The 18,794-nt window shown below is 40.5% G+C and overlaps 2 protein-coding genes across 2 annotated transcripts in view; both read right to left on the minus strand.

Moving 5' to 3' along the window:
• Positions 1 to 3,476: 3,476 nt before the first annotated feature.
• On the minus strand, positions 3,477 to 5,683 carry LOC146719153 (uncharacterized). Its single transcript, XM_085460904.1, has 3 exons — positions 5,072 to 5,683; positions 4,660 to 4,933; positions 3,477 to 4,532 (listed from the first exon to the last, which is right to left on the minus strand). Exons 1-3 carry the CDS (start codon positions 5,308 to 5,310, stop codon positions 3,861 to 3,863), a joined length of 1,185 nt encoding a protein of 394 aa, XP_085317030.1. The 5' UTR covers positions 5,311 to 5,683; the 3' UTR covers positions 3,477 to 3,860.
• Positions 5,684 to 8,352: 2,669 nt separating this feature from the next.
• Positions 8,353 to 18,794, minus strand: part of otog (otogelin) — a 63,869-nt gene continuing 53,427 nt past the window's right edge. The window contains exons 43-53 of the mRNA XM_085459765.1: positions 18,560 to 18,664; positions 18,345 to 18,446; positions 16,840 to 16,938; positions 16,587 to 16,627; positions 16,310 to 16,385; positions 15,941 to 16,119; positions 12,936 to 13,040; positions 12,020 to 12,139; positions 11,475 to 11,520; positions 9,596 to 9,675; positions 8,353 to 9,207 (exon numbers count right to left, since the gene is read on the minus strand). Coding sequence (XP_085315891.1) covers positions 9,007 to 9,207; positions 9,596 to 9,675; positions 11,475 to 11,520; positions 12,020 to 12,139; positions 12,936 to 13,040; positions 15,941 to 16,119; positions 16,310 to 16,385; positions 16,587 to 16,627; positions 16,840 to 16,938; positions 18,345 to 18,446; positions 18,560 to 18,664 — 1,154 coding nt within the window. The 3' untranslated portion in view covers positions 8,353 to 9,006. The remainder of the gene's footprint in view (positions 9,208 to 9,595; positions 9,676 to 11,474; positions 11,521 to 12,019; positions 12,140 to 12,935; positions 13,041 to 15,940; positions 16,120 to 16,309; positions 16,386 to 16,586; positions 16,628 to 16,839; positions 16,939 to 18,344; positions 18,447 to 18,559; positions 18,665 to 18,794) is intronic.

The raw sequence follows: 18,794 nt of genomic DNA on the forward strand, positions 1-18,794 counted from the left end.
GTCTGCGTGGTATTGTGAAACACACTGAGTTATGATTCACCACTATTAAGAGGAAATGAGAGAAATGTGCATGTTTAACCGGTTGTTAGGAAGATTTTAGCTAGTTGAGGCTGACTTTTAATACCAAGACAACTCAGATTGTCTGTGCAGGTATTTCATCTTTGGTAATAAATAGTAAAGTTATAGTTAAACTTTAGTTAATTGTTGTTTTACCGAACTATGTCACTGTTCAGGAGCAATGAAACAATAATGAATTGTGCTTACTAACAGGTTCATAGTTGGATTGTAAATAAACCCATTAATATTATTTAGATAATTAACCTTTAGATAATTATTTAGTAATTTCCTAATTACTGCTTAGTTTTACTTTCACTATCACTAGCTGGTTAGGAAAGGACTGTGGTTTGGGTTAAGGCACTAACACTGCATAGTGAGTGATGAGGCACTGTTGCTGCAACACGTGCATTACTAACACTAAAGGACGCTTTGTGTAGATCTATGGAAGGCCAGTAGCTTTAACTACACAGCAATATTTAATGCTATGGAAATGATAAAGTTTAAAGTTTAAATGATTAGCAATTAAACATTTGTGACAATATCATAGTAACAGGCCCTGTGGTGGATATAATGTTATGTGCGCAGGTGTCAACAGTGTAGTGTTATTGTCACTTATAAGCTGATATAAAACATAAGGCACCAACAGATTGGTAAAATAGTGATATCTTACTTAAAAGAAGAAATCATTCACACAAACTGTAACTCTTCCACTCGTCATGTGCTTTAGTCACGAGAACACATCAGCTCTTCTTCTTCTGTCTTTGTTTATCTCAGAGGTTAAAGGTCAAAGCGGTTCAACCTGCTCTCTCTATCTGTTTTCCCGTTGTGACAAAGCCATCCAGCCACTTCCTGAAGAGGGGACAAATGTCCAGCCCCCCACTCCCCCTCTGGGCCCAGACATCGCTGATATCTGGCCTCGTGATCAGCAGCTCTGTCGTGGGGATGTTTGAGGTAAGCAACCCCTGGGCTGGATGTAAACCAGAGCAAAGCTGCTCTCCGTGCAAAGGCGCGGGATTAAAAGAAGCACTAAATGTTGATAGCACTGATGTATTTTATGAGCTTTTGGCCTCAACCAGTAAGGAATGAATGGGCTAACCAACATGTCAAAGTCGAAATCTGTTCTTTTATTTACAGTTTAAAAGAAAATAAATAAATAAAAGAAAATCAACACCCTTTCATTATACACAATCAGCCAGCTATAAGTTTGTTTCATGTTATATGCCCCTCCTGATATTATTTGGTGAATAAATAATGTTGCCAAGAACTGAAGCTTCATGTGTCACAATCTTTGGAGCATGGATACAGAATTCCTTGGAATGTGATATTCCAAGGAATTCTCAGTGAGATCGCTTTAGTCACTGTATACGATAAAGCGCATCAGATTACTATAATGCACAGTACGTGCTCGTGTTCAGGATTCAGCTTGTGCACTGGAAAACAGCACAACAGAGAGACATGAGGAAGGTCCAGCAGAGCGTTAGTGAAAACATAAGAACATAATGAGGGAGTAGCCTAAAACAATTTAAAAGAAAATTCAGGAATTTTAAAAAGTTTTTCAATGTGGCTGGCTTCTGCTCCGCGGCTGCTGAGTGACCCCTCATCTGGTACTCTCCTCAGCTCTTTCTGGGATTACACCCTTTTTGGCTCCTACCTCAAAGCACACTGTGTTCTGTTGATCTTATGTGCTGCACAATAATGTTTAATATTTAGTATTTACTGTCATATTCCCATATATCATTGTGATGTTGTTTATTCTATTACTCTCGTTTTCTTCTGCTTGTTTTCTTTTTTCTTTCTCAACAGGTGATCCAGGTGATCGATATATGTATTTTTTTTCTCTGCTTATTCTGTTGGTTTTTGTTTTTTGCCCTTCTCCCCCGTCCCTCTTCTCAGCTGTTTTTCTTTCCCTCTTTCTTTCTCCCCTTCTTTCCCCCAGTCAAGTCTGTCCCGTATTCAGCAAGTGAAAATAAAATAAACAATAAAAGGTGAATCAAATGGACCATTACAAGGCTGGGATGGTCCATTTGGTAAAGTAAATCCGTTGGGCATCTTTCTTCGCCTTTAGACAATAATTCTGATGGCAAAAGAGCCAAACGGGACAGGCAAAAAAAAAAAACAAAAAAAAAAGGTTTTTCAATGTGTTCCGATTCCAAGTCTTACATGGGGTTTTTACATGTTTTTGGAAGTATCAGCACTTGTTAAACATAAGTATTTCATCTGAAGTGAATACAGCTTACATTTTAGTTAGTAAATTTTTAAAAGATTATATATACCCTTCTGTCTGATCAGCTGAATATCCCAAATTAATCAGTAGAATATAGAAAAATCTCAGCGATAATCAAAGCAAGCGAAATGGATCAGAAACTGCAGTTAATATGATATAATACTCAAATGCAAACTGTACATGTACTACACCATGCCTGATGTTATTCTCACTAACCTGTTTTTGCTGCTGTTAGTGATGGACACCATGATTTTGTGTACACACACACACACACACACATGTTGGGTATTCATATGGACATCTAATTGATAATGTTTCCCTTAACCCTAACCATCAAAAATGAATGCCTAACCTTTACCCTTACCCTAACCACAACCTAATTATAACCCTGACACTAAAACCACATTGTGAGTCTCAAAAATGCCTTCAAAGTTGTGGGGACCAGGATTTTAGTCTGTTGGTCCCCACAAGTATAGTAAACTTCCAATTTTTGGTCCATACAAAGTTATGAATACACACCCACATACGCACACTTGGAGAGAGAGATCACATTTCTATCAATGGGGACTCACTGTAACCTAAAACCAAGTCTCCACCCAAAAATGTTTTACATTACAGGGACTTTCTATTAGTGCACATGAAACAAGAGGCAAATCACGAGATCACCGTACTTTAAGTAAAATAAGTATACACAGCCGCAGACACACACTAATGCTATGTGTGTTTCTGCAGCTGCTTTGAGCTTGTCAAGCTGACAGTCACTGTACGCCTGATCGCATTTTTCACTGACTGGGGCTCTGCTGAGGACCTTGGTGCAGAGCTGGGAACAATATGATGAGCACTCATAGGTATTTCTGTGGCCATGTGGATGACACGTAATCTACTGTGTTAGTGTTTACTATTTTCTGTATGCTCTAATTACTATTTTTAAAAAGAGTTCAAGCTTTTTGTAGCTGGGAAAACTCAACATTTAAAGGCAGTAAATAACAATAAATTATGAATTTGGCAATTTAACAATTTAGAGTAAGCTGTTAATAAACTTTTTGTTTTAGTTCATTTACTTCAAGCTTTCTTGTGCTAACAGACGTTTAAGTTAAAGTAATGCACATATAAGCTAAGCGCTGCATCCACAGGAAACTCTTTGCAAACAAACAGTGATTCTCTTTTTTGGGGGATACGACTCACTTACAGTTTTTCTCGATTGCTAAAACACATTTCTTGAAACTACGCCTCATATCCTCACAACAGTAAACACAAATCCATAACATCTCACTCAATTTCCCAAACATCCTATTTCCAGGTCAAAATGAAGCTCTACACCCAAAACTATTCACTCCTGCTGAAAAACCAAACTTTGCCCTCAGACATCAAACACAAGCCCTCAAAAACACACACACTACAACAGAGTTTTGCACACTGGTACAATTAATTCAAAACAATAGTTCCAAAACAAATAGGTTGCTTATGGTTCTCCCCTTCAAAACCCTTGTCACATGATAAACACAAAAGACGCAACCAATGTATGTACAGTGGCACATTGTCATTCATGTACTATACAGTACAACACACACCAGAAACATTATCCCACCTCAGCATCTTGTCTTTGGTCTGGGTCAGGCCAGAGAATCTCATCCACATCACAGGCTATATTGGCCCCAGCCAGGCAGCGGGGGTAAAATCCTCTTGCATGCCTGATCCACCCCTGGCATGCATCTACTGATATGTCTAGGCAGGCCTCTTCCATGGCCTGAAGGAGGTGAACACGGACATAAGGTTCTCGGCCATACACTTTCCACCGCCATGCCGAAAATAACTCCTCTATCGGGTTTAGAAAGGGAGAGTATGCAGGCAGAAAGATATTAGAAAACCTTGGGTTATTGGTAAACCAGTCACGAACCAGAGCAGCGCGATGGAAGCTGACGTTATCCCACACAACAACGTAGTGAGGCTGCTCTGGCTGTGCTGGTTCCCTGTAGTCCAGCTGGAACATATGTTGTCTTAAACCATCAAGAAAAGCAAGGAGAAGCATAGTGTTATAGGGTCCTAGTACGCCATGGCGGTGGAGTACCCCTCGTTGGCTGATGGCTGCGCACATAGTGACATTCCCCCCACGCTGACCAGGGACATTTACAATAGCCCGATGGCCAATTATGTTCCTCCCCCTTTTCCTTCTTTTGGTCAGGTTAAAACCTGCCTCATCCACAAAGATTATTTCATGGGGAACAGGCCGTCCTTCAATCTCAAAGATTCTCTGCAAAACACATAACACAGTAGAGTCAATCGGTACCCTGAACCACAGTTCAAGAGTGCTGAAATGGCAGCATAAACTGCCATGCTGTGATGGTACACAATACTTTATACAGTATCAAAACTCATACCTGAACATATTCCACACGTTGGTTTTTCACTCTGTCAGAGTTTCGTTCGAAAGGGACTCGGTATGCCTGTTTCATCCGGAATTGATTCTTTCGGTCAATTGTGGAGAGGCTGATGGCATTTATGCCTCGAAAAAGATGATCATCCTCAATCACTCTCCTTTGAATCTCTTGCAGGCGGATTACATTATTTGCAATTACCATGTTTACAAGTTCCCTCTCTTGCTCCTCCGACAAAAGCCTTAACCTGCCTCCACCAGGTGGTCGTCTCTGTGTCCTACAAAAATAGAAGCACTCATTACTGTAACTGTCACACATTCATTTTACAGGCAAATAATGGAAACATACTCAAGACACATAAGTTCAGTAACTTAAACGTTACTGTACAAAGCAGTCTTACTGCAAGTACACCTACCTGTTTTCCTCCCTGAAGGTTCTGATGATGGAGGCAACAGTGAAGCGACTCAAATTTGGTTGTACTCGTTGCCCAGCCTCCCTCATAGTCATCCCATGGACAAGGACATGGTGAACTAAAGTGGCTCGAATTTCATCCGAGACTGACTGTCTTCTTGCCCTTGCTCTTCCCCTTCCTTGTCGCCGTCGTTCTCCACCTCCTTCACCACGTCCTCTTCCTTTGCATCTCTTTGGATCCATTGTTTCAAACCTGAATGAGCTGACTTTGGCCCTTTTATCTATCTATCGCAGGTTCTGATTGGTGTGTGCTAAATTTTGACTCCTAGTGTTTCCACCTGGTTAATTGTGTGCTAATTGAGCTCAAGCTATGCTGACTTAAGTTAACATTATTGCATGCTAGTGCTTTCTAAATGACTACATGGTGTAAGCACTGTAAAATGTAGGGATTTGTGTGTAGAGTTTTGCAGTAACAGTTCACCAAATTTGAGTCATGTGTCAAAGCAGGGAATAGTGTTTATAGTTCAGGGAAATGGGTGAGCTTTTTGAACAGTAGCGTTACGGTTTTGAAATTTTAGTTTAGAGGCCTGGTTATAGTGTTTAAGCAATCGAGAAAAACTGTAATACTGTTAACCCTAGAGGATTTAAAGTTTAAAGGAAACACAACTGCACAGTAAAAAAAATAAAGATATTGTTGAAAAGTGATAGCAGCCCCTCAGATCTTCTATGTATTTATGCCCCTACTGTGCACAACATAATGTAGTATGCTCTACATCATCACTAAATCAGTATTTGCTATAATTTATTTGTTATAAGCTGAAGGCCAGACAAGTACTTTTCTTTGTCATCTCTACAGATGAACTGTTGGCTGGTGTGTTGCTGAGAAATTAAACAGAATGGGACTTCATCCAGAAATCTGGCAATAGCAAGCTGAACACTACCCCTGAAACCAAGTTAAGTTCAGATACTTTCCAGAAAGCATACTCAGTCAGCACTATTTAGTGCTGCAGATACCAGCTCGGCACTGCTTATCAGTTACATGTTTGGTGATGTCAGTGACTATTTTCAGCTGCCATCCAGCCAGCTGGACGTTGGCAGTCGTCAGCAGCTGCGTCACTGCAGGTCTCGTCAGATGATCACTATGTGCCCTTCTCAGATCCTTACGCGAGAAGTGTGGCTCACTAAAATCAGGTCAGTTATGACTGTGGACCAATTCATTTGGTGATGTCTCTTTATCCTGGGGCGATCGTGGCTCAAGTGTTGGCAGTTCGTCTTCTAACAAGGTTGCCGGTTTGAGCCCCGGACAGTCTCGGTCGTTGTAGCTACAATGTAGCTTGCCATCACCAGTGTGTGGATGACTGAATGTGCAAAGCGCTTTGGGTTCCTTAGGGACTAGTAAAGCAGGCCATTTACCATATTTTGTCTCGCACACAGCGTTCATTCACAGGTCACTATCGCTCTTAATAGAGCCACCCTGGACCTGATGAGGCTACATTTGTTGGCCTTTGGCCACTACAGGGCAGGACAAGAATAAAATCAGCTCTTCTGCACGGCATCTGGTTAGAAAAAAATCAGAGCAACGTCTCTTTTCAAAGGACACCTTTAATGAAAATGCAAATGTACATTTGTATGATACAAATCCTCTTTAACTTGAACATCCAGGTGAGTCTGTGGGAAACACGTTAAAAATTTAGTCCACAAAACACATCTCCTAACATTTTCACCGCTTTCACTATGTAATCGGAGTAAAATCAAATGAAAGTCTGGGATTCAGTTGAGTAGGCTTGTTCTTCAAATGGGCCGAAAGCATTTCCTACTGTTCTTGTCCATTTCACTGGAACAGCTGCGCCCTATCAAACTCCAATAAATAAATAAAGTGCTCCACATACAGCTGGATTTAGATCGGTTAATACACCTCACTAATGTTGATTGAATATATTTCACATCACTGAATATACAGTTTATTGTTATCTTTCTAAAAGTCAAATATCTAAACAGTTCATATTGCAAATTATTATGAAGCTAGTAATTTAAATTATTTACAAAAAAGAAGGCACAGCATTATGGGTAAAATATGAATCTGATAATGGTGACGGATTGCACTGAGCTGAGGACATGTTCTTATTTCCCGATTATCCACATTCCCACTTCTTTAAACGCCCACTACTTCCAGTCATCACAAGCACGCTAAGACAGAACAAGCTCAGAAAAGACCTTTCCCCTCACTGAACACGTTCTTCTCTCTAGACTGGTGGGGAGGTGGCAGTACAGACACAAAAGCAGAAAGTTTCACCCTGCACAGCATAATTTTAAAGGTACCAGCTTCTCGTTACATTAGCACATTTGTGTATCTGTGAAATAACCACTTACGTTAAAAGGACGTAAGTGATTTTGGTTTTAAGAACTGACTCCTGGGCAGGCCTGGGAAGAACTGCCAGTATTGCTGCATTAAACAATGCTGTAAATAGAAAAAAAGAGCCTTTCTGATGTGCTTCTACTACAAGTGATGGCCAAGTTTGAATGCCATAGAAAATACAATTCAATATTTAAAATATTAAAAACTGTAATGCAAACCAGTCAAGTTAGCAACTGCATCAGGCTCGTTACTCTTCTTTATTCACCATGTAATAAGTCACACAATTATCAGCATCCTCACATAATTAATACAGGAAACTATTTGTCTTGGTGAGGAAATGTGGTCTCTTACTTTCAGTAGTGATCTATTGCACAACTTTTAGACACATTGGGGGGGTGGGGGGGGGAGTCTAGAAATAATTAGGAAATCATCACGATAGTGTAAGGGAAAAATCCTCTGGCAAATGAGAGAAACATTATTTAAAGGAGTCACAAGGCAAATATTTACTCATTTTATTTTCTCAGTGGATCGTTTGCTTAGATTTCTTGTTAGGTTTTTGATTGCTGGACAAAACAAAAGTGATGAAAATACCTTGAGCTCTAAGGTCGTGACGGGGTTTTCTTTTTATCATATTCTCATATTGCATAGACTGAGTATCTAATTAATGATGGAAATCCTCACATTTAAAACTTTTGCCCTAGAAATACTTGACTTGGGCACTGATAAACAGCAGAAAATGAATGGATAATGAATCGATGGAATGGGTTTTTAATTTCTAAATGCCTTGGTCCACAAATGCCCTGGTCTGAAATTACACAAAAAAGCATAATTTTAACTAAAGCTACTACCAACCACAGGCTAGGAAAAAGGTTATATCCTTTACAAACTTCAATAAGTTAAAATCAGTGCTTTTAGAGACCTGCCATTGATTGACTTTTTAATAGGGAGTATTTATTGGCCAGCAGAGCTCAATTCACTGCAACAAAAGAAAAAAGCAAATCAAGAAAACATCTTTGTCAGTCTGACAACACATGCAATGGAAACAACACAACTAAACACAGCAACAAACCTATTTTTGTTCAGAAAAAGGCTGTCCTCCTTTACTTAAACTGAAAGCAGATTAGAAAGGGATTTTTAACGGACAGTTTAAACAAGATGAATGATTATAGTAATATGAGTCAGTGCTCATAACATTTCTTTTAGTTCAACTTGATAATTTAATGAATAGTAAAAAGAAAAAAATGTTTTGAGATTGAAGGTGCTTCCTTCCTTCCAGCTTGTGTGCTTTGCAGCTACCGGCTAAGGAAGGAGACCTGCTTGCCTGTCCTGCAGTTACCACCTCCCTGCCAGCAGAGGCAGCAAAACGACTTCTGTGATCATTTACTACCAACATAGCCACTTATACAATCTCCATAAATCATGCTGAACCTGCTAATCATAGCTCAGTATCCATCTTGCCCAAAATCATAAAATAACACAGCTGACATTTATTCTTCTGTATCTTGTGAGTTTAAATCATGTAGCTCTGAACACACAGTGTATGTGTGTTTGTATTTGCATGTGAGTGTGGGGATGCACTATGTTTAGGACCACTGGCATGAGCAGTCAGTGGGCTCCTGGATAGTGTAGCTGACCCAGGTTGAGTTGCTGCTGCAGTAAAGCTGCACAGAGCGCCGCTGCAGACCAGTCTCTCTGCAGCACTTGCAGAAGCGAGCGTACGTATTGATGTTATAGTTGTAGATGCTGGCGGAAGGACACTTTCCATCGCACGACACGATGTTCACCTGAAAATGGAAGGGCAGATGTCTTTCATGTAGAAGGAGCAGACAGAAGGCCATCAAATAAATGCACAAATAAACTTTGGGAGGGAGAGGCAGCCATGTTAAGCTTAAACATGAGCAATATCAAAAACTATAAACACCAAATACTGAAAATTGAAATAACTCCTGTTGATGGCTGCAAAAAATTTGGTGTTAACTATTCAGATGGTGCACATCAAATAATCTCCTGGAGAAATCATGACCACCACAGCTTCCAGAATACTTTGAGCCAGCCAATAGCATTGCTGCACTTGCATGAACGAAAACTCTACACACACTGCAAGAAATGCAAAGTTAAAATAGGATGCTAATAACAAGCTGCAACCACAGAAAGTCAGACATGAGTGTTTACCGGTCTGTTGCTGCGGCAGTCATTCTTCCTGATGGTCATCCTCACTGTCACCTTCTGACATGACTTTCCGTCTTCTTTGCCTGTTCACACAACAAGCCAGAAGGAATTCATTGGAATGAAGGTAAAAAATACTCATAAGATAATAAGGATGTGAACAAACACCAGGAATTGGGAGGATGAGGACAGAGGAAGGAAGGCGATCAAGAGCCCTGAGAAGCTCAGAAGCTGTTGATCATGCAGAAGTAGTTTAGCCATACATAACCTGAAAGGAATAAAACCGAGGGTGTGTGTATAAGAACTTTGCAGCTAAAAGCATTAATGAGAAAACTTTCCACTCAGGGAGAAATGATCAATGAGGCTCAGCATAAACATTCAAAACTGCTGGAAGGATAAAATCTGTCATACATTTATTCTCAACATAAATTAGCTTCGACTAAAAACAAAATAAACTGATGTTTAAACAAATACAACAAAGACAGAAACACGAACAAAACATGAAATCTGCCATCAACACACATAGCATTAAATTAAGATGTTATGAGTGCCATTTAGTTTTCTCAGAATAAATCTCAGGACACTTTCTCTACCGCTTTGACTGTCGCCTGTGTTATTAAGCTGTTGTGTCATTGATCTGGACTAAATGTGTGTTAGTTTGTTTGAAGCTACTCTCTGTAAACTTACATAGATAACTCAATTGAACTCATCTTATTGTTTATTTTAAGATTTTATTGTAAAACCAAATATTTTGTACCCCTAATCCTGCCACCCTAAAATGAATTACTGCTTTTTTGTTTGCACAGATGATACTACTAAAAGGATGAAATGCCACACACAGAAGATTCTGTTTCCCACACAGCTCCCTTTGGAGGGCTGCAGCTATAGTGCAGCAGCATGCAAATCTTCAGCAGTTCAATGAAAAAAAGACCCGCAGCACTCCCAGCATCATCCCACTTCACTATCTAGTGACACATGCAGATATCTAAGCCCGACTACTGGGCCACTACCAACAGTACATTGTTGGCAATCAACAATGCACTGCCCAAACAGTGCTAAATGGGGAAAAAGTTTATTTGTTGTGTACATGTACACATGGGATCAAGGGGGGGGGGGGGGGTCTGTCCTCTCAAGTGTGATGTCATTTTTCATGTAAACCAATTAGACTAGACAATTGGACAGCATATTTTCTAAAGCCAAGTGAGGTAGAAAGCAAAGAGGAAGCTACATCAATTATGTTTTTTTCCACATGGACTTGGAGTGAGACAACAGATGAGAGGACTTTTCTGCAGAGGGGAGTAGGTGTCAGTCAGACTTTGGGGTTTCCTGTGTGTGTTCTGTTTTTTTTCTTAGAGGGAGTACATTGTTGAATATCAACAATGGCACTGGTAAGCCTTGTTGTTTGGTACCTCTTTCACAGTTTGTGTTAACTGTGGGAGTCAGGGGGCTAACAGGGAAAGGGAAGAGAGGGAATCCAGTACCTGGTGGGATTGGTACACGATGGTAAGCTGCAGCACATAAACCATAAACCCACTTGTATGTCTTCAGTTGCTTTTCAGTGACAAGAGCTTTAATCATTTGGCATTTTAGAGCAAGTCTGTCATTATTTGTACTGATGACACAGAGTTCACTGAAAAGCACACTGACAGTTTTCTAATGTAAATAAACAGAAGACAAATGTAACGGAAAACAGCAGCTGGGATCCAGACGTGAGCCAATTCAGACAATGTGACTGAGGATTTTAGACTGAAACGAGCAAACTGAAGGGCAAACATGTCGGAAACATGTTGAGCGGCAGATGAAGGCGCTCTTCAGTGTCAGCTGCAGGCTACAGCTCTACGCTAACTACACAACTGCTGTTGTGATGCTCTCATTAGATACTCACACGTCTTGCAGCATCCATCCATGTAACTTACAACAGTTCCACCGATCTGAGTGCAGACGAGAGTCACAACGTTAACACAAACACAGAAAAATGTATTTTTCCTCCACAGTTTGGCCAGCACAGATTCTGAACTTTGATATTCTTCAGCTAAACTTTTGTGTAACTACTGAACATGCCGTGGATTTGTTAATCAAACTTTTTAAGTGAGCTACCATTATTCTATAGAAAAAAGTCATCTTGCAGTCTTGCAGTAGTTATAACTACTTTGAGCCTGCTTAAACTTAAATTTAATATGGATCAGCCTGGCTGTCTGTTTGAGAATCACCTTTTTACATCATTATCACACAGCAAAATGTTTTTGATGAAAAAAAAAAAGATTAAAAAGAAATTAAAAAGATTAAAACTGCAAGATTTCCCTTCCAAAGGATACATTGACAAATTATAATCAGTCAGTATCTTTTATCTATTTGAAGAAAGAGATGTCTCTTTGAATGTGTGTTGTGTGTGTGCACGCGTGCGTGCGTGGGTGTGCGCTGCATGCTGACCTTTACACACTCTGTTTCATTGAAGGGAGGGCAGCTGAAGGAGTAGGAGATGAGTGTGGGCCCAGCCACAGTGTCTGTGCAGTCAAACTTCATGCAGTTTGATACCCAGGATCTTCCCGGCTGAAAAGCATTGACAACATCAGCAACTGAACTACAGTGAGCAACTTAATTTGACTTACAACAAAATGGGAAAGAGATTGGTGACGTATGATCAGCCTTCTTACTTTGTGTGAGTCCGCCTGAGATCATTTTTAAATCAAAGCTGGACAAAGTTAGGACTAAGGCCAACTTGACTATACTGTCAAATCACCATCGACTAATTAAACTAACAGTAATCAATTTCAAAGATAAGAAAAAATATACAATAATAAATATTGTGTTAAACTTTACCATGATTGTGTTGCTGAGGTTAAACAAAAAACTACATAATATGCTAGCTAGCTAATAAGCTAGCTTTGCTAACTTCAACTCAGTTCCCACCAGCAGACCAAAGTGTTACACAAGTACACATCAAGACTGAAGAATAATGTAAAAGACTGTTTGTATAATATTGTGGCATGTTGGGAGCAGCTAGTTATCTCCCATCATGCCTCGGGTTGTGTTCCCATTCAAGACGATTAAACTGTGTATTTGCATTTGTTATGGCTAAGTAATTCATATGACTGTTCCTGTTCACTGATAGATGTTGTTTTGATAGAAAGACATGTTACACCATGAGTGAGTTCATGTGCGAGCACAGTGTAGCACGGGGAACTGTTCAATAAAGAGCTCCCCCTTCCTGCTTGGGGTGGAATAACAGACTCAATCTCTGCGTGGGTCCTTTCTTGTTAAGATCCCTCAGTTCGCCACAATATAGTGTGTATGTTAAAATAGTTTTTTATTTGGATGCAAAATGTTGCTGAACATCTTTTCCTACCTTATAGAGACCTGTTGTTCCATTCTCATGCTCATAGATGCAGGAAATATTCTTACAGATTCCGCAGCACGTCGACTGGTCTTTGGGAGGCACGTAGATCTGATTCTGAAAAACAAACATGATTACTTTCCTTTTCATTTAAAATACTGTGACAGTGAGCTTTAATGAGTCAATGATCATAACCACTTATCCAAAGATTAACTGTGACAGTTCAAACAAAATTAAAAGCTTCTAGATTCGTGCTCTGCTCTCAGGGGAGAAGTTTATGTGAGGTCAGGGCTGTAACTAGGGATGCTGTGGTATCTGTGACAACGCAGAGTCTGCTAAGTTTAATGTTGCTCTGTGTTTAGTACGTTACACACCAGCAAGAAAGCAGACATAACATAAATGAAGCTAACAGTTTTTTTCTTTAAATCATTTTTTTCTCCTGCTTCAGCAACAAGTTCTGTTTGTGTGCAGCAGTTTATTAGTTAAACTTTGGTCAAGTGAGATGACACAGCTGAAATGTGTAGGTTGCCAGTCCAACATAGGGCTAATACAGTGAGGCAGACAACCAAACATACCTATGAGTGAAGATACCAAGAGAGGAAGACCCCCACCCAAGCAGGAACCTTCCCCCTACTTGTCTGGGGGCAACAGTGTTAACCAATGTGCTTTTAAGTCACAAACTGCCAAAAAATCACAACTTTAGAGTGGGCCATCAAATACTTATCCAGATCACAGTCCATCACTATTCACAGGTTATTTTAATGTGTGAAGTACAGAAAGAAAGTAATATGTTTCCTTGTCATAGGCTCGCTATAGTACACAGACTAATGAGAATTAAAATCCAAATGCGATCTTGACTCTGAGCTGAATTTTGGTGAAGACCCGTTCGGCAATAATTGTATGTTCGATTAAAACTTTCTGGTAGAGAACACTCCCGCTAAAAATCCCATCAAAATATTTTCATCAATTTGACAAGTTATGCAACCAATTCATATGGAATAACAGAAGCCCTAGAATAAAGCTTAAAAAGCTACAGCAACCAATGGAGTCGGGTGGCCTGGGGGTCCCAAATTTACTGTTTTACCATTATGCATTCAGTCTGAGACACATGGTTCACTGGGCTATCTCTCCAGAACAAGCCCCCCCATGGTTTAGTCTTGAGAGTACCCTGTGCTCACCACTCCCTCTGATGCACATTTTAACCACCAAGCTCTCATCAGATATACAAACCAACCCCATTCTTTCGTTCCTGCAGACGGTCTGGAAGAAGGTGGCCTTGCCGTTAAATTTTAACTCCCACCTTCATACTGAGGCCTCCATATGGCTCAATCCCAAACTCTGCATTAATAAGTCTCCATTTCTGTGGGTCAAGAGAAGGATACTTGTTCTTGGAGACCTGTAATCAGGGGAGAATTCTCAAGTTCTTCAATGACCTTAAAGCACAGTTTCAGTTGCCACAGAGTCAGTTTTGGAGGTATTTGCAGCTCTGGCATTTATTGCTCAAAACCTTTGGTCTCCACACCACCTCCAACTATTGACTATCTCAGCTACATCAAAAAAACATCTTCGTGAAGTCTCTAAATATTACTCAGTGCTAATTAAGGGCATGAGTAAAGGGCTAACCGCCCTACGGTTAGCTCGGGAAGCTGACCTTGGTGTGGTTTTTACAGACCAGGAATGGACTGTAATTTTGCAGAATAGTAAAAAGATGTCCAGGGAACTTAGAACTAGACTAATCCAATTCAAATTATTACACCGAATTTACTGGTCACTACACAGATTGTACAGGGTGAACCTCATACAGTCTCCTGAATGCTGGAGATGTCAGACTGGGGTGGGCACATATTGACCCATATGATTTGGAGCTGTCCTATCAAATCAACTGTATGATGGGATATTCCTTTTTCGCCAAGACTATTCGTTTTGGGGGACCAATCACTCCTTAAACACGCTCTGCCTAAGGCTCCTGAGTGGGTACAGACTGCATTGATGCTGGGGTGTAAACTTATTATTTCCCAGTGGAAGGCCCCTTCCACCCCACTTGTCTCTGTATGGCATATTCAACTAGGGAGACTCGCTGCACTAGAACAACTCTCATACAGGCATCTGAATACACTGGAGAGCTTCCACCTGAAGTGGGATCCATATCTGTTCAATCAATCAATCAATCAATCAAAGCTTTATTCGTCACATGCAGGTTGCCCTGCAGTGAAATGGGACCCCCCCCCCCCGACCTTACACATATAGCACAAACATTACATGGGGATACAGGTCGGAGATTGGTAGAATCAGGAAAAAACATTGAAATGTACACTACAGTGGGGAAAGTACAAGAGGAAAAAAGAGACCCCTACTCATGCTGTGCTTCCATGGTAGGACAGCATGAGAACAGGAAACAAAAAAACTCCTTTGCACAAAAAAGCACATAAATGTCCACAGCACAACATTGTGAAGACATGACAAGCCACAGGGGTGGGTGGTGGGTGAGGAGTAATCCGAAGAAACACAGCAGCCACCCTGCACAGCGCTATCATCAGAATAAAAGGATCAGACTAGAACTTAGAGTGGGACAGACATTGGGATTCTGACGAAGCACTCTCAGAGATGACAGAGTGTGGCATGCAGCAAGACCCACGTAGTCAAAGGCTGGCTGTGTTGTTGTTGTTTTTTTGGGTGGTTTTTTGTTTTGTTTTGCGTTTTTTTGTTTGTTTGTTTATCTCTTGTTTTGTTTGTCCCCCCTCATTTTGGTTTTGTATTACTGTAGTACTGGTCGGCTGTTATGCTGATGCTATTTTTATGTGATGTGATTTGTATCTACAGTGGACTGTAGTGTTCTAAAAATTCAATAAAATATTAATCACAAAAATAAACTTTCTGGTAGCTCTTCTCATATTTAACACATTTTTAATGAGAAAATAAAGAGAAACAAGACTAACAATGAGGATGGAACCTTAACATAAAGTCAGTGAGATCAAGATCTTCAATAAAAGGTCTGTGCTGGTGTGTCGCGGTCTTACTGGTTGGCATTGGTTAGAGCAGTTGACGCTGAAAGTGTGGAGCACATGGAAGCCGCTTGCTGGGTCAAGGCTGCGGCTGCACTGCCGGCTGTAACACAAACCGTCGTCTCCACGCTCACCCAGAGTCTGACCGGGCCTCAACACTCCTCGCTCTCCAAACACACACACAGCCTCACGCACTAAACACACAGAGGTCAGAGGGTCCAAAGTTGCAGGCTGCACTTACAAGTGGTAAAAACATCTGTTTTAAACACTAACCAAACATTAGACAAACAGAATAAAAACAACATGCCCTAACGTGCACTCTGGCTCAGTTCAGAGCAGGTTTGGTAAGATTAAACTTAAAATGAATTCCTCGTCAGAACGTACCACACTTGTATCTTTTGCAGGCACACTGGTTCTGTGGATCGGCTAGAAAGGCCCGGTCCAGCTGGGCAGCCTCCCCCTGCAGAACACAGACAGAGAACCAGGGTTACAGATTTGTATTAATGCATACAGAATATACAAAGAGTACATTACACAAGGAACCCAAAAATATTAAAACACACAGAGCCAGCAGACAGACACCTGGATATATGACCCATAAAGTCAGGTTTTATGAGCAATAATCTGGAGATACAGTGTATTCAACAGGTTCAGGACTTACCAGGCCACATTTTGGGGAGGCAATCTTTTCACAGGAACACTCTGAAGACAGAAAATAAAAAAAACGACCATTATTAAGTTGTTTAGCTGAGATGACACCACACAACACCAGATACTCTGCTTTGTCATAAAACAAATGTAATGTCATTTTAAATTGTGGTTCTAAAAAGATATGACAGGCCTAGTACTGATCTGAAAGAAAGGCTTTGGACTAATTTTATTGTTCCTATCATGGAAGGGTTTTCCCCTCATACCGCATGTTTGGTTGGGACAGCAGTGACCAGGATTGGACACAGAAACCACTGACATCCCAACAGGACACGTGAGCTGAGGACACCTGTAGGGTTCACACACTGTGCACACACAAAGAAAAACATGCAAGTCATTTATGCGTTCTAGCTGTCCAATAGTGGGATCATTTTAACATGAAGTGGATCAGCGCATTTTTATTCTTGGACTCCACTGCAGTGACTTTACATGAGTCATAGTTCAGAACAACAAAGGGTCTACTACACATGGCCTCACTACCAGAGATGGGCAGTAACATGTTAAAGCAACGTGTTACTGTAATCCGATTACTTTTTTCAAGTAACGAGTAAAGTAACGGTTTACTATTGCAAAAACAAAAGTAGTTGGATTGCTGTTACTTTCCTGTAAACACGCTGTGTTACTGCGTTACTACACTGTGATTTCGTTTGTGAGAGTGTCTCATGACAATGACGTACGAGTGTACGACGCCTGTGGCAGCAACAGACGTGTGTAGATCAACAATGGATAATATATGGAGTGCAGGAGAGGGTATGACCATTAAAGCTTGGAAGCACTGACATTGAATTTGATTCCGTAAAAAGTAACAAAAACATTATCGTCCGCTCTACACTCTGCGTTTGGAGAAAACTTCTTTCTACGGCAAAAAATTAAACTTTAAATCTAAGCAAGCACCTAGCACACTGCCACGGGAATGTGAAATTTACAGAGAAACCCCCAGATCCCCCACTGACATGACTGTTGAGGCACCGGGCAGACCTCCACCGATGGAATATGCTGAAAAAATAGAATTGGGCTGAAAGGTCTATTGCATTATTACGTATTCGTGTTTTTAAAAAGTAACTAATTGCTTTTGAAACTAAGTAATCTGTAAAGTAATGGGATTACTTTCTTGGAGAAGTAATGAGTAATTAGTAACTAATTACTTTTTTCAAGTAAATTGACCAACACTGCTCGCTACACACTAGTTTTTTTCTGAGTGGCCCCTCCTAAACAGAATGTTTGAACAGAACATGGGCTTACAAAACAGAGATATTCACTCTCACTGACATCATACAGAACCAAGGGTAGAAACACAACTGTCCAAAACCGAGAGTCTGCAGCCTAAGCTTTTGGCTCTCAGGGATTACTTATGCACACACTGACCTTAGTATTTGAATCTCTAAGCAAGTCTAATGTGTACAGCCGCCTTTGTAACAGTAGACGTATGAGAGAAAATGAGGAAAGTATAATAATTCCCTTCTAAGTAACAAAGAATTGAAGTCGTGTTACAATTTTAAAATGATCCAACTATCAAAAAGCTTAAGATTAAGAACCAAGAATAAAAGCTGAGAACCCACATCTTTGTCACAGTTATATGTCACAGATATTTACAAAAAACACAAGTGACACGTTAAATCAGCCGACCTTAGACCTTTTCACTTTTTTACTCCAACTATTAGCTAAAGCTACAGGTGTGTGAGTGTGTGAGTGAAAGCGCGTGTGCTCTGACCACACTGGTAGGTGGGGCAGCAGCGATCTGTGGTGTTGCTGTCGACAGTCAGAATCTCACCATCCTGGCAGAGGGGAGGCGTCTCCACACAGGGAGCACACACTGTATGAAAACATACATTTGTAACCGCACTGATAACTTTAAATTATTCTCTAATAGCTAAATGTTGTGCCACAGAACAGAGAAGTTAATGTGATCAGTTTTTTTGAACTGACTGCAGATGTGGGCGAGACAGCAGCTGCCTTCAGCTCTGGTTGCAATCAGAATCTGGTCGTCTCTGCAGGTGGGAATGTCTGACTCACAGAGCACTGGATCACATTCTGCAACACAACAAAGAGGATTTGCTTTCTCTTTTTTTTATACTTTTGATAGTTTAACTTGTCAAGATTACAAGAAATAAGACAAATGTCCACCTCTGTGTGCCTACAGGTTGCAAGATTGGTGATAATA

The sequence above is a fragment of the Copadichromis virginalis genome, linkage group LG1 (assembly GCF_057382275.1).
Source record: "Copadichromis virginalis isolate Kocher_CV1m ecotype Utaka linkage group LG1, C_Virginalis_male_GT1.1, whole genome shotgun sequence".
Taxonomy (NCBI): domain Eukaryota; kingdom Metazoa; phylum Chordata; class Actinopteri; order Cichliformes; family Cichlidae; genus Copadichromis; species Copadichromis virginalis.